Source organism: Tyto alba, unplaced genomic scaffold (assembly GCF_018691265.1).
Source record: "Tyto alba isolate M040663 unplaced genomic scaffold, T.alba_DEE_v4.0 Super-Scaffold_22, whole genome shotgun sequence".
In the NCBI taxonomy this organism is placed as follows: domain Eukaryota; kingdom Metazoa; phylum Chordata; class Aves; order Strigiformes; family Tytonidae; genus Tyto; species Tyto alba.
The window spans coordinates 1449755-1464034 of NW_024881296.1; the positions used below are offsets into that span (position 1 = coordinate 1449755).

General features: G+C 52.1%; 1 protein-coding gene and 1 long non-coding RNA gene across 4 annotated transcripts in view; one reads left to right on the forward strand and one right to left on the reverse strand.

Moving 5' to 3' along the window:
• SPRED2 (sprouty related EVH1 domain containing 2) overlaps positions 1-9512 on the reverse strand; it is a 67066-nt gene extending 57554 nt beyond the window's left edge. Inside the window, exon 1 of the mRNA XM_042796216.1 lies at positions 9344-9512. Within this exon, the coding sequence (XP_042652150.1) occupies positions 9344-9390 (47 nt within the window). The 5' untranslated portion in view covers positions 9391-9512. The remainder of the gene's footprint in view (positions 1-9343) is intronic.
• On the forward strand, positions 8876-13695 carry LOC116961697. 3 transcript variants are annotated; one of them, XR_006165634.1, is made up of 4 exons: positions 8876-9099; positions 11218-11351; positions 12433-12503; positions 12711-13695. It is a non-coding gene; the product is annotated as an uncharacterized LOC116961697 (long non-coding RNA). The 3 variants fall into 3 exon arrangements; XR_004407105.2 differs by lacking the exon at positions 8876-9099 and adding an exon at positions 10143-10681; XR_004407104.2 differs by lacking the exon at positions 8876-9099 and having other exon boundaries at positions 10715-11351.
• Positions 13696-14280: the final 585 nt, after the last annotated feature.

Below are 14280 nucleotides of genomic sequence, written 5' to 3' on the forward strand. Positions count from 1 at the left end.
GGGTTTTAGTGAAAGTTAAAAAATAAAAATGAAAACTAAAAAAAAATCAGTGCTAAGGAATCAGACACCTTGGGTTTTAGGAAACGTGACCGAGTGAGGTGCCTATGTTGCCAAAACCACGGGGAAGATGGCAGAAGGCAGGTCTAGCCCCCACTTTCAGCGGTGCGTTCTCCCGTGCAGCTCTTCTAACAGCCAAGCCGGCAACAGAGGTGGCTGAATTTCTCAGCTTGCCAGCACTGTGAGGACCCACTGCACGGGGCATCTATTGCAAAATTAAGAGCTCGTCTCCGGGTCGTGCTGCTGGACTTGTGTCCCGACACCCCCACCCACGCAGTACGGATGACGGATAGAGAGATGCAAAGGTCCAGGCATTACAGGAAACGTGCTACTGAACAAAAACTAAGTGAAACAGCCGAAAAACTCCAAGCGTGCTTTGAATTAGCCCAGGTGATGCTTTCAGAGCTCGACACAATTTTTCAGAACCAGACTGTAAGTAACCTGCAACCCCACAGCAGTGGCTGAGCCTACTCGCCAGCTCTGCTGATGCCTTCCAGCCACTCTTTACCGCATCCCTTTGACTTCTGGGAAACAAACAAACAAACAAACAAAAAAAAAACAAACGTAGCTCTCCAGCATTAACACCCTGGTCCTTTTTCTCTTCTCAGCCCTCTGAGATCTTACAAAGACCCCATGAATAACCGTCCTGGTGGTACCCTCCTGGCACGCCAGCCCAGAGGCGGGCTGATGGGCTGCAGGAGAGGAAGGATGCGCACAATGAGCCACCCGGGCTGCCGCCCGCTACCGCGGCACAAACCCAGCTCTCCTCTCCCCTCCATCCCCCCTCATTTCGGCCCAATATGCTGCAACTCGAGGCATCAGTAACCTTCTATCTTCTTGGGGGCATGCCTTCCCGCCCGTAAAACCACGTCAGCAGCCGGCATGCCTTCCAAGTGCCTAAAAACCCAGGCGGGAGGGAGCGATTGGGCACGTCAGCAGAAGAAACGCGGCAAGCGGAGGCGAGCTGAGCTCTCGGCTTTCAGCAGGCGACAGAGGGGGGGGCCGAGCACAAGGGGTGTCTTTTTGGGCAGCATCCCCCCAGGCACCCGCTCAAGGTGCTAGGGGTGAGGAGTCATTTCAGCTGCGGAAAAATGAGTGCTGCTCGTGTTTAAAGGGAGGAACCCCCCTACCTAGAAACAGATACACACAAGGCCGTGGGAAAGCCTTCTTTCACCTCATGTTCCCCCCCCCCAAAAAAAAAAACTGTCCACCACCAGTATGTGAATTAATAAATAATAAAACGCATAAGCGGTCTAAGAGACTCAAAAAGAAAAAAAATTTCACAGATGTGCTTTAGCTCAGATGCTAATTGCTGCTAGTGGCATCAACTAATCCTAAGCATAGACCTAATTCCTATAAAACCACATCATTTAAGAAATGTTGTCTTTCTGCGGGCAAGGGGAGGACGAGGAAGGAGCTGGTAGGCGAGACTGCGGTGCCGCAACAGGCTCCGGAGTTTAGGGAAGAAGCTTTGTGATTTCCCACAGCATTTTGAAACTGCTGTGCAAACACCTTCAGCGTATTTCAGCCAAGGCAAAGGAAAGTAAACTTGCTCCTAACTACTCGCTGAACAAGCAAGCAATGCTAAACATTTTAAAATATAGCGCAGGGAGGGAAGCTTAGTCTTCAGACCCACTTTTAACTAGGCAAAGAAGCAATGTGACTATCCAAACAGGATGTATGTATAATGCAATTAAAAAAAATAATCTAAACATTTCCAGAGCTCCTCGGGACTTGAGGGCACGTGCAGAACACGCTCCCGTCCTTGCACGGCAGCGCAGGTCCTTACAAGCAGCGAGACATGTTTCCCATACGCTAGATCAAAAGACACTATCAGGTTTTACAACACATCTCCCAGCACCAGCAGTGAGAGTCTCACACAGAGCGACAGCAGAGGTGCAACAGCTCAGCTTCCCTATTAAAAAAAATTGGGGGGAGAAGCAGTTGCTCTCAACAAGAGACGCACCCCTTTGTTCCCAGAGGTGTACACAGGTAACAAGTCCTAATGTTACTTTTGAAAGGCCATTGATTACGTGCACAAACAGAAGAAATCCATTTAATTGTTGAGGTGGTTCACTGGAGATGCTATTTTTGGCTTGCATTTTGCCTAGCTTCTGTAGCTCCTCAGGCAGAAAGCACCAGCTAGCAAGGAACGGGCTCCACCACCATGTTAGTCTTCAGGACATGAAATACTTTTCTCCTGGCTAGGCACCGCTGCTGAAGTCCAAGGACTTCATGGAGGTGGGCAACTCCACAATTTCGCTTCTGAAAACATCACAGATGGGATAATCAAGTTATTTTGTTAGAAAGCCCTGTAACCCCTCCTCTCCACACCTGTCAGTAAGAAGTTTCCTTCCTAAGATGGAATAGCCATCAGCTATTGGGCTCAGCTGATAGACTCAAGATCTCTCCTCCAATTACAGCACACTAGGAGTTGAGAACAAAGGGGAAGGGAAAACAAACAAACAAACAAACAAACAAAAAACAACACAACACCCCCCCCCAACATATTCCTTGAAGTGTGAGTTGCAAGTGAAGAACGTCAAAGAAGAAAGTTATTCAAAGAGCCTAAGAACAAGCACATCAGAGAGAAAACTAATAATTTGGGTTAAATCTCACTTAGATCTACTGCAACAGGTAGAACCTGCTGGCTGTTGGCAGAAAAGTCTTTAACAGCCTCGAAAGCATACTTTGTAATGCTGCTTTCGATAAAACACAGCTTACTTTTAAGGTGAAGCATCTACTTCTACTGCATGAAGCAGAGAGTGTTTCGCTCCAATGGCTATGTATGGGAGACCACCTTCCCCTGATGCTGGGGAGAAAATACTGCCAGTAGCATTTGGTTTGCAGCAGGAATTGCAGCAGTTGCAGAAGTCCTGCTTCCAGACAAGAACGACACATGAAGGAATTGAAATAAATATGCAAGGGGCAAAAGAAAAAAAAAAAAACCAAACCAAAACAAAACAAAAAAAAAACCAAAACCCAAAAAAACTAACCACTAAGAATGCAGGGGAAAGGAAACAAAAGCACAAAACAAGAAGCGAAACGGAGAAAGCGGGCAGGAAAGTGCAGAAACCCAGCGGAAGGAGGGAACAGCCCCTCGTCGGCTCTGCACAGAGAGCTGCTGCTCCCAACCTCTGCCGGAGGCAAAGCCACGTCTCCCGTGCCGAGGAGCTGGCCAGCAGGCACCGGGGCAAACCTGCTTCCCTGAGCGAGATGGGAACAGGTCAGGGGACAGACGAGCCACCGGTGACTTTGCCAGAGGAGGAAGAGCGGTGAGAAAAAGAGAAGACATCCTCCTGGACTTGAAGGAGATGATCCTCCTCTGGCCATCCAACATCTGCTTGACATCAAGCCGGAGTAGGAAAAGCGCTGACGAGCATCACTAGGATAGCTGGAGGTACCAACGCCGATGGTCACACCAATCCGATAAACCCCCCCAAAATGACTTCACCAGCAGGCAGAAGCGCAGTATTTGAGCACTGCTTTGCTATTCTTGCTGCGTTAGCAGGGCTCACTCCTGAATCCTGGCTCCGCTTCTGCAACCCAGCACCCCCAACTCACCCAGCGGAGGGAACCGCCAGCCAGCCAGCCTTGCCACGCGAGGAATCAAAGCGTGAAGAACTATGTGGGCAAACTCAATCTTTGCTCCGAAAAGCTGCTGCAAAACCACAGGTGAGGGTTAGGTGCAAAGGGAAAGCACCAAGGAGGCAGCCAGCACAGCCCAGCTGCATTTCTCCACAGCTTCAGAGGGTCAGGTTTTCAGTACTGAGCAAGCACAAGAAAAATAAATCATGAAAGGAAATTTGACAAGGAAAGGGGATGGACGTGCGTAGGGAAAAGGGAAGGAAGGAAAAGAAAAATCACAAAATCTTGGCAGAAAACCAATAGGTAAGAAAAGAAACAAAACAAAACACAAAAAAAAAGAGCATTAGAAACCATCAGCTGAGTTTACCCACAGTGCAAGGGTCAGTGCAAGAAAGGTGCTGGGAGATGCTGCACTGTTCTGCTTGCTGGCAGGCTTGGAGAAGACCTTTCTTACCAGTGCTGGGCTTTACGCGACAACGGCTTCTCACTTGTTTTTGGTAGTACACAGAAACAGGGCTCACATCTGCTGTCAGTCAACTCTGCAGTCCAATTTGTGCCCTTTTAAGTCAATTGACTTTTTTTTTTTTATTTTATTTTTTTTAAATTTCTGCATTGCTTCAGAAGTGTAAGTCCTCCAAAAATTAAACACTCCGCTTCACCAGCAAGGCCTATATCAAAAACGCAGTCTCCAGAGCTGTACTTTTAGTTTTACCGATCTCTGTGCCCTCTCTGCTCCTGCACATCTCCTGTGAGGAGGACTACCTTCTACAGTTAAAAAAGGTGGGGGGGAGGGAAGGAAAAATGAAACAAAACACATTTTCCAATGGATTTGTTGTAGGGAGCAGCTCCTACGGCCATAGCTGGTGCAAGACCTTTGCCAACGAGCCACAAGATCTTGACTTCTGCAGAAACAGGGCTCTGCCATCCAAGGGGCTGGATCAATACGCAACATCACTCGTGTCAGGATGCAGCCGACTGTCTGAACCCTTTCGGTACTCAAACTTTCTGAGCACGTCTCTCCCAGGTTTAATACCTCTGGAGGATCATTTATTCTTATTCTGCTGGAGGGAAGGAAATTGAATTTATCGATTCCTCAAGCATGCCAGAATGTGTAAGTAAGAGAGCAAAAGGAGGGATTGAAACCTATAGTTAAGTTGCCTCTTGGTTCTCAGCTCCTATTTTCCAGCCTGGTCCAGAAGAAGGACAATTACCATCATCTCCCTGCGGTTCGGTGGCCGACAGGAAACAATTTTGTGGTTTAAATCCAGCTACCAGTGAACCGAGTCCACGTTACGAGTGAGCCTCGCTGCACAACGTACTTTTGTTTGCAGCCTTGGGATTTAATTAAACAGGCAGATAAAGCCTACCTTTTAACCCACGCTCGAGGGCACGCCCCAGTGAGATGAAAAACAGGCTGCAAAAACAGGCCAAAGACGATCCCATTGCTGGTGCCGCATCTGCAAAGCGCTCGAACACCGTCCCACCAGGCTTCCTGCTGAGGGGAGCCTCGCTGAAAAAAAAAAAATCTCACTTTTCGGGCCCCGAGGCAGGTTGTTTAGGTTTTTCCTCTTCCATACGGGATCGGGGTTATTCAAGGGCTGTCCACGGCCATAGCATGGACTGACGTGCTGAGAAATTCAAATCCAGCTCCTTCCCGTCTGTGGCAGCCCTCTCCCCACAGGCCTCCCTTCTGCTTTCCAACCACACACCCTCTCCATCCACCTTCCACCTACAGCTCCTTTCCAAGACACTTCCAAGACAGAAGTAGAAAGGGTAAACTCTTTTTTTTTTTTTTCCTCCCCCTCCTTCATCTAACAGAGCTATTATTCCCTTATAAACAGCAACTTCTCCCAGTAACTGAACAAAGCAGCTACTTACATGTCATACTTTAAAGAGGCATGTTTTCAGGCCAAGAAATAAACAGTTATATTTTGGCAATCCTTCATTTCCTGTTCTATTTGTGAGCAATAATGTCATGACACACAGCGTGTCCCATGCCTTCCTCCCCAGATTAAGCCTGCGGCAAAAAAATTTAGCTGAATGAGCTGCTTATGACACCTACAGAAAAATCATCTGTATTGGGCAAAGCGTGGTGAAAATGAAGAAAGAAAAAAAAAAAATACATATATGTATTTTCTCAGCATAAAGAGCAAACTGCAGTATTGACAGACTCAGTATTCAGAGCAATCTTCACTGGTCAACAATGGAGGGAAGCGGGATTTGTTAAATCAAGTTTAATTTTCTTTCCCCGGACTGGGAAAAACGCATCGCCCCGAAACACGGATTGCGACCTCTTGCCACATTTTGCTGTCCCCTACGACACTGCAGCAACCCCCTCGCGCCGCCTGAGACGTATCCCAGTTAACCCAGCTCGTTAAAAACCTCCGGGGGCACCGGTCCCACTTGCAAACGCCCGGCACCCTCGCTCCGGGCTCACTAAGAATAAATGGAGCGGGCGTTCGCCGAGCGACGCGGCCACCCCGGGGACGCAGCCGCTGCCCGGCCCGGGCGTCACGGCTCCATCCCAAGCAGCGAAAGGCTGGGGACCAACACTTCCTCGTTCTCTGACCTTTTCCATTTAATTACTTCCTGTGACTTTCTTGGAACCGGGCATCGGGAGGAGCAGGCGGCAGCCTCCGGGCGTTCCCAAAAATCGGTTTAAGGGTTCAGCTCCATCCTCCCCTACTTCCAAGCGGAAAGGCGCCAGCAGCCCGCCCGGGGGGGGGGGGGGGGGTCACGGCTGGCGGTGGGCAGCCAGCCCCCTCCCGGGCAGCGCTGCCCCAAAACTCTCCCCCCGCTTACACTCGGTGCCCCAGCTTCGTGCCTCCCATCTCTTACCGGGCGCCCCCGTTTTGCCCCCCACCCCGCCAAGGAGAAGCGCAGCGGTGATGGGGGGGGGGGAGGGGGGTAAAGAGAGAAGCAGAAATAAAGGCTGAGATGCAGAAAGAGGCACTCGCTTTGCAATGACAAACTGACCTCTAAGTATTGATCTGAAATGGTGCAGTCAGGAAGGGACCAATGAGTTTCCAGCATCCTAAGCCCTATTTTTTCCTCCTCGGTTTTATAAATGGTTTCAAACCTCAGAATCTTATCAAATTGTTCTTAAGGAATTGAAAAAAAAAAAAAAAACAAGCCAAAAATAGGAGGAAAACCCCCTCATAATTTACTTAAAGAGGGTTATTTTAAAATGCACCCTGACAGTGGTCTTTTTTTTTTTTTGAAATCTGGCTGTTAACATTTGCTCACAGTGCACTCAGTGAAATGAGAATAGCTATGCAAATTAAAGCCAGATATCTAGGGCAAATAGCACGCTATACTACCATTGTTCTAACAGCTTCAGAAAACTTATCAGGAGAGCCTGTCCTTATTTCTTTTAACACCATATATATGGGGGGGGGGGGGGAAATCACTTCACCCACCACTGAAATGAAAAACAACACATGAGTCACCGGCTTCAGCAACGCTATCAATCAATGCAAGGCTGGAAGCGAAGAGCTTACGGAGGAAACCATGGCTTACTTAAAACACCTCACCATGCCCTGCAAGATGAAGGCCTGGACTAAACTGCGACAAGCCCGGCTGCAGCCTCCAAAACAGCAGCTCAGGATGTGCACCGGGGTAAGGACCACAGCACATCATTCACCCTGAAAGCCAACACATCCAGCCACCAGCTAATGCTGGCCTGGGGAACAGGTTGGGTACCAGCTCTCCCCATCTCCCAGGAGCCAAAGCGCAACGTTACTGGGTTGACTGGTGACCCCGGGAGAGGTGGCGGTGACCCGACAGCCTCCTCCCCACCACAGGTAGGACACACACAAAACCCATCAGCTGAAGCTTCCCTTGGCACAGCAGCGTGGCGGCACGTGGAGGCAGAAGTTACTCCAAAACAAACTGCAGCCAACAATTAAGGCAAAAAAAAAAAAAAAAAAAAAAAACCAAAACAAAACCCCAACCATCAGAGCCAAGCGCTTGCTGTTTTACACCGACACTCACCTCCGCACCAAGCCCTGCAGGAAAACATGTTTGGAGCAACGTCTTCCTGCAAGACGAAGGTTGGCAAGCACCAGCTTTTGTCTGCTGAAGCGGGTCAGGTACACTCCTGCGCTCTCCAACCCAGAGACAGGGACCCACCTCTCCTCATCTTCTCCAATTTGAAAATTAAACCCCAAAAAACCAAAGCAAGAACCGGCGGATTTTTATTGGGAAAGAGTTGGCCACAATCTTCCAGTCTGCTAGGTCATGGCAATCCATGAGAGAGAAACTCAAGCCTTTTTTTTTTTTTTTTTTTTTTGGAAGAACCTCACCAACTTCAAAATAACCACAATTTCAGAAGCTACGTATAAACATGCTTTTATAGTCTCTTCATTAAGAAGCGCCAAAATAACAATTCCTCTTAACACACGCGTTACAGGCGGGAGCCATTTCCTTCGCCACTCGCATTTCTCCAGTAAACCACCTTCAAACAAGTTTGATGCTACAAAGATATGAGCGCAGTACACACTGCCAATTTATGATCTTTTTCGGACTCCAAAACCGAGCTGAAAAGTTGCACAATTTTGATGTCGCTTTATAAGCCTTGAGAGAAGTCATTTTTAAAGCCCGGTACATCCTATGGCGCTTGGCACGAAACCAGTCCTGCATGCAAGTGAGTCATTTTTCTCGACTGTCAAACCCCAGAAAGAGATAGCCAGGAACAACGTTTGGGCCAGGCTTGTAAAAGCCTTTCCTGTAATTTCGCTGTAATACCTTTAAATTTTATTTTTTTTGGGGGGGGGGGGGGGCGGCGAGAATTTTAAAAAAAAGAGCACGGTCAGGCATTTTGAAAGCCTTGGTGCAGTCTCTCGGGGGGGGGGGCGGGTTGTGGGAGGGTTCCCGCTGCGCGGGGGTGCCTTTGCGTGGGGTGGGTGCAGAGGACACCCGCGGCCCGCCCGCCCCACACCCCCCCCCCCGGAAGGGGGGGTGTGGGCACGAGGAGCGGGGGGGGGGTGGCGGTGAATGGGGAGGCCGCCGGTGACCGGGTTTATGAATGCGGCGTCATGTGACGGCGGCGGCGGCCGCCCTTCTATTCACAAAACGGCGGCGGCCGGGGCGGGGATCCGCGACGTCGGGTGTCCCGTGTGTGTGTGTGTCCCCCGCCTCCTCCTCCGCCACCGCTTCCCGATCGTGTGTGTCTGTCTGTCTGTCTGTCTGTGTGTGTGTGTGTCCGCCAACCCCGGGGGTGCGGGGAGGGGGAAAGGGAAAGGGAACTCACCGTCGCACCGCCCCCCCCCCCCCCCCCCGGGCGCCCCGACCCCCCCACCCGGGGCGGGGAGAGGTGGTGACGAGGGATGTCCGGAGGGGGGGGGTGTGTGTGGGGGGGTGTGCGCCCCCTCTCTCTTCCCCCCTTCCCCCCCCACCCCCTCCAGCACCCCGGCGTCCCCGCGGCTCCCGAGGGTTTTTATGAATGAAAAGGCGGTATGCAAATGAGCGCGGCCCTGGGGGGGAGCGCGAAATGGCGGATGCGCGGGCGGGCAGCGCGCACACGTACGCGCGTGTCCGCGTCCCTCCGTCCGCCCGCGGTCTGTGTGTGTGTGTGTGTGTGTGTAAGGTGAGGGGGGGTGTGTGCAGGGGGGGGGGTTGGTGAGGGATCCGCACCGGCTCCCGCCGGGGCAACAAAGGGTGGCCCCCGCCCGCCCGGCCGCCCGCCGCCCCGGCTCACTCGTCAGGGTAGGCTTCCTCGGTCATCTTCTCCCCGTCTAGGCTCATCCCTCGCCGCGGGCGGCCGGGCTGCGCCTCCGCATCTTCCTGCGCTTCACATGGCGGGGGAGGCCGCGCCGCGGCGGGCCGGGGCTGGCGGCCGCGCCGGGCCCGACGGCGCGGGAGCGCGGGCGGCGGCGGGGGAGGGGGGAGGGAAGGGGAGGGGAGGGGAGGGGAGGGAAGGGAAGGGGGGGGGGGCGCTACGGCCGCGCTCGTCGCCGAGCGGCCGGGGGCGGAGGAGGAGGAGGAGGAGGAGGAGAGGCGGCGGTCAGCGCGCCGCGGGGGCGCGGAGGGGCGCGGCGGCGGCGGCGGCGGCGCGGGGTCCGGGCCCGGGGGAGCGGCGGAGCGCCCGGGGGCAGGCGGCGGCGCCGGGCCAGCCCCATGGCCGCGCTCACGCCATGGCGGGGGGCCGCGGGGGGCGGCGGCGGAGCCCCGGGAGGAAGCGGCGGCGCTGCCGAGCGGCCGCGGCCGCCGGGAACGGGCAGGGCAGCGCCGGAGCCGGGCGGGAGGGAGGGAAGGAGGGAGGGAGGGAAGGAAGGAGGGAGGGAGGGAGGAAGGGAAGGAGGGAGCCGCGGCGGCGGCGGGGAAGGAGGAGACGCGCCTGCCCGTGGCACCTCCCCCGCGGCCCGCCCCGGCCCGGCCCACCGAGCCCCCGGGGTGCGGCCGCCTTCGCCCCCGCCCCCCGCGCCGCAGCCCCCCGCGCCCCGCCCGCCCCCCTCGGCTCGTCCCGCCCGGGCTCAGCCTCGCCCGGCCCCCGGCCCGACCTAGCGAGGCCCGGCTCAGCCCGATCTCGCCCAGCTGAGCCCAGCCAGGCCCAGCTCGCCTCAGCCTGACCTTGCCCGGCTCGGCCGGGTTCAGCCCAGCCCGGCTGAGCTGGGTTCGGCCCAGCTCGGACTGGGTTCAGCCTAACCCAAGCCAGCCCAGCTCAGTTGGGTTCGGCCCGAACCGGCCTGGCTCAGCGCAGCTCCTTGTCATGGCTGGCAGGGCCCATAGGAAGGGTTTACGTTCCTGCTGGCGCTTGGTGCGATGCCGTGCGCGCAGCGAGGGCTTCAGCAAACCGCCTGTTGGGAGAAGAGCTCGGGGAGGCAGCGGTGTCCCGTCCCCCCCCCCCCCCCCGTCCCCCCCCCGAGCCACGTCCTGAGGCGACAGGGCTCCTCCGCCCTTGCAGAAGGGTTTCCCACCACCCTTGTGCTCTTCCCAGCCCGTCTTGCCCTCCACAAGAGCTCACACCAGCCCTCGGAGAGCCACACTACGGGGTGAGACCAGGCATGCCGGTAGCACCGGGCAGCTTTTTTTGTAGGTCAGTTTAAATGGTTTATTTGCTACAATAAGCAGTGCCATAACCCTCGCCCAGCTTGTGGTGTGTCCACAGCTACAATGTGACATCTCCTGTCCTGGAAACTTCCTCGGTCCACAGAGGAGGGGGGGAAAGGCAGCCGACTTTTGAAAATAAATTTTGGCCCATGAACTTGAATAACTAACAGTGAGTTTTGGATTTGCTTTCTCCATCAGGTCCCCTGTAACGAGGCAATCCTGGGAGAAGAAATCTGATTGTCTCACCCAAACACATCACCTTGTCCTTCCAGTCTCTGCAGGCACCACAGCAGCAGCATGTATTTCCCACTGTGGGTGGGGAGATGTCCTGTCTCTGCTCTCACTGTGTAGGGAAATTCAGACCCTGTACAGCTGCTATTCCTAAGGAAGCCACTTAGCAATTTATCTTTAAAGTCGAGCCTATGGGATTTAGTCTTGAAGAGGCCTTCAGATGTTGGGGTGGAAATTGTGTTTCTGCTCTGTTGGGTTTCAGTTTCTAAGTGCTGTAAATTTTTTTTTCAGGAGCAAAAGTGGAAACTTGGGGAAAAATCTGTGGACTGCTCGTCATGCAATGGAGGCAAGAGCTGACGAAAGCTTTTTAGGTCTTCTTTATGGGAGGTTACCCCCAGGGAGAAGCAGCATGTCATTTAGAGATGGTACCAGAATCTGCAGCTTTGGTGGCTTTACAATGTTTTAGTAACGCGCTTGTCAGTGCTAGAGTTTCAGCCGTAACACCAGATAATGTGTGAGAGCACGAGCCCCCTCCCCTCCCCGTGGCAGCCTGTGGCGTGCTCATTTGGGTGGCAGTGCTGCCTCTCCCTCCATCCCCTTCCCACCCGCTCATTCCTCTGCAAAGCACCGTTTGACACCCCCTCGGCTGTGCTAATGCATCCCCCCCGTTGGGGAGTCACACTGCTGGATCTGCTAAATTGTCCCAGCTAATAATACCTCCCAATACCTATTTATTTTGGAAAGTTATTCAAGGATCCAGCTTGCAGAATGGCATGATAAACATCTTGGCAAAGCTGAGCTGGCAGCGAAAGGAAGTGTCAGGGCAGGAGTAAGCGGTTGGGGGCAAGGAAATGGCAGGAACGTCTTCACAGCTGCTGTGCCATAAAAGACCAGATGTAATGATTTGACACACTTCCACCCATCCTATGTATTTTTTTTTTTTTTTCCCCCAAGCGATGCCGAGATTGCACAGACGTTTAACATCCTTAAAATCTTTCATGCCAAAAATTTCCATGGTCAGCAGGAGCACCGATGCGCATGAAGTGGGAAGCGTGGCATTTAGCAGTTGGCTACTACAGAGCCAGAATCAGGGGAGAGTTATGGCCACGTGAAAAACCCAAGGCGCAGTCACGTAATTAAAAGGCCATTATAACACATATATCACTGAGGAGGACTGGGTATTAATCACTGTCTGATTAATGCTTGAGAGCTCGACCGTATGATCTGGATGTATTTTTATGTACTTGTGTTGTATATGCGTATATTTGCCCCAATGGTGAGAAGCAAACGTGTCCGAGGCTTGGAAGCTGAAGTTTTACTTGATCTAATTTCTCGAGTCATTTCCTGTAGATTTGCAAGATCTTGCATTTGATCTCTGCTTTCACTGTCCTGCTAGTTTGGAAGCTGCTAAGCTATTTATTCTCCAAAGGATTTCTCTCACTGCACAACCCTCTTGCTATTACTTTCATAGTGATAAATACTGAGTTTTATTTTTCTACTATTCAGGTTACTGTGTTGGTTCTTGGGAGTAGCACTTTCAAGATGACTAAATTTTGTGAATGAAAAGGCTCTCAGAGGTGCGATTTCTGTTTGTGCATTGCACTGTTTGTATACAGAGCTTCTGCTTACACAGAATAGCGCTTCCCTGTGATGCGATCGTTACGGTACCTAGAATTAATTAGCCATTGGTGGCAGAGCTTCAAGACAGCAGCTTTTGCGTACTAATGATTTGCATGCTGTGACTATTCTGTGTTTTATATTCAAGAGAAACATTTATTTTGCAGAGTAATGCTTTAACCATCACAGAGAAGCTGGTATATGGACCTTGTTTCTGCCTGGGCTGAAAGTGGACTTCCCTGAGTGCTGTTACACCTTTAACCAGCACTTACTTGGGGCGAGAAGCACTGGAATCTGAAGCGGCAGAGCCTAGGATGGCATTTAGTGCAGGCTTGAAACGCAGCCTCCTACCTTCACCTCCTCTTGCTTTTAAAACCCATACCTTTGAGCTGAAATCTTCCATGCGGTTGATTTGGGAACCTAAATATGAATTAGTACTTTGTTGACTCTGCTAGTTTCAATGACTTTTCAACTGACTCACTCGGTGACTTTGAATGAGTGGAAGTCAGCAGTCCTGAATCATGCCATCCTCCAGACAACTACCCCCCTCACCAATAATTCTTTTGAGCAGCAATCATATTTTAAAAGCAATGATTACAGCCGTGTTTTCCCCCACTATAATCGCTCAGAATTTAGGAGCTACGGAAACGACCTGCAACATTTGCAGTCAGCTTGAAAGCTTTCAGAGCTGACACATTTTGGGAGGTCACGGAGTGTGGAAATACAAAGGGTTTTTTTTTCAGCAGGAGTGGGATTTCAGCATGTGGTTTGGAGAATTGTCAGGAGGATTTCGGGCACCTGCCGGGGAAGAAGAGGTGGAGGGCTCCTCACAGTCTTGCCAGGATGTCCTTTGGAAGGGCGGTAAGACCAGAGCAAGAAAGCAGAAAGGGACCCTCACTGCCAGAGATCTGACTGTCCCACTGTTTTCTCCATTTCTTGGGTTTTGTAACCCTGTGTTTTACTAGGACAGAAAATGGCAACAAAGCTTACGTGATCTCTTCACTACTGCATGAATGCACCTCTGTACAACTTTGAGATGCTGGGGCTGGTGGCCGGGGGGAAGAAGGGGAAGGGAGGAACAGAGGAGGAGAGTAGAGATCTCCAAAACAATCCAGTACTTACTGGTTCAAATCAAATAAATGTCTGTTTGGAGGAGTAGCTTGGTCCTTTCAGGTGAAAGCAAAGGTTCGAGCAGGAGCTCAGCCCTTTCTGGATACCACAGGATCCACCTGGGAACAGCAATGTCCCGGCGGCCAGGAAGGCATTGACCAGCAGAGGCAGTCAGCCATGAGTCATGCGTATGAGACAAAACTGGTTTCATTCATAGCTGTATTCACAGAACTCTGTGCTCTCCTTCACCCTCTCCCAAAATAAAAGCAAGGTTTATTGAAATGAGGGACTGAGGAAAAGGGGGCTTTTCAAAACCCTCCCTTTTCTCCTGGGCACTCTGATGTCCTTTTAATATTCAACAGTATGTGATTTATAGCCCCCCTGACATGATGGTTTGGTGTTTCCTTTGCGTGCATAACTTCCTTTTGATATAAAGGGATGATAGCAAACCTAAATTGTAATCTCACAAGCACATGACACATTGTCTTTGCGGTGCAGATAGCAGGAAAATGCTCTGATCTTGAGTTCAGCCCTTCAGCCTCCCCTCCCTCCTCCCTCCAAATTTCACCCTGGTGACAGGGTGGCATTAGCAGGTTTAGCAAGGCAGCAGCATTGGTGGAAGCGATT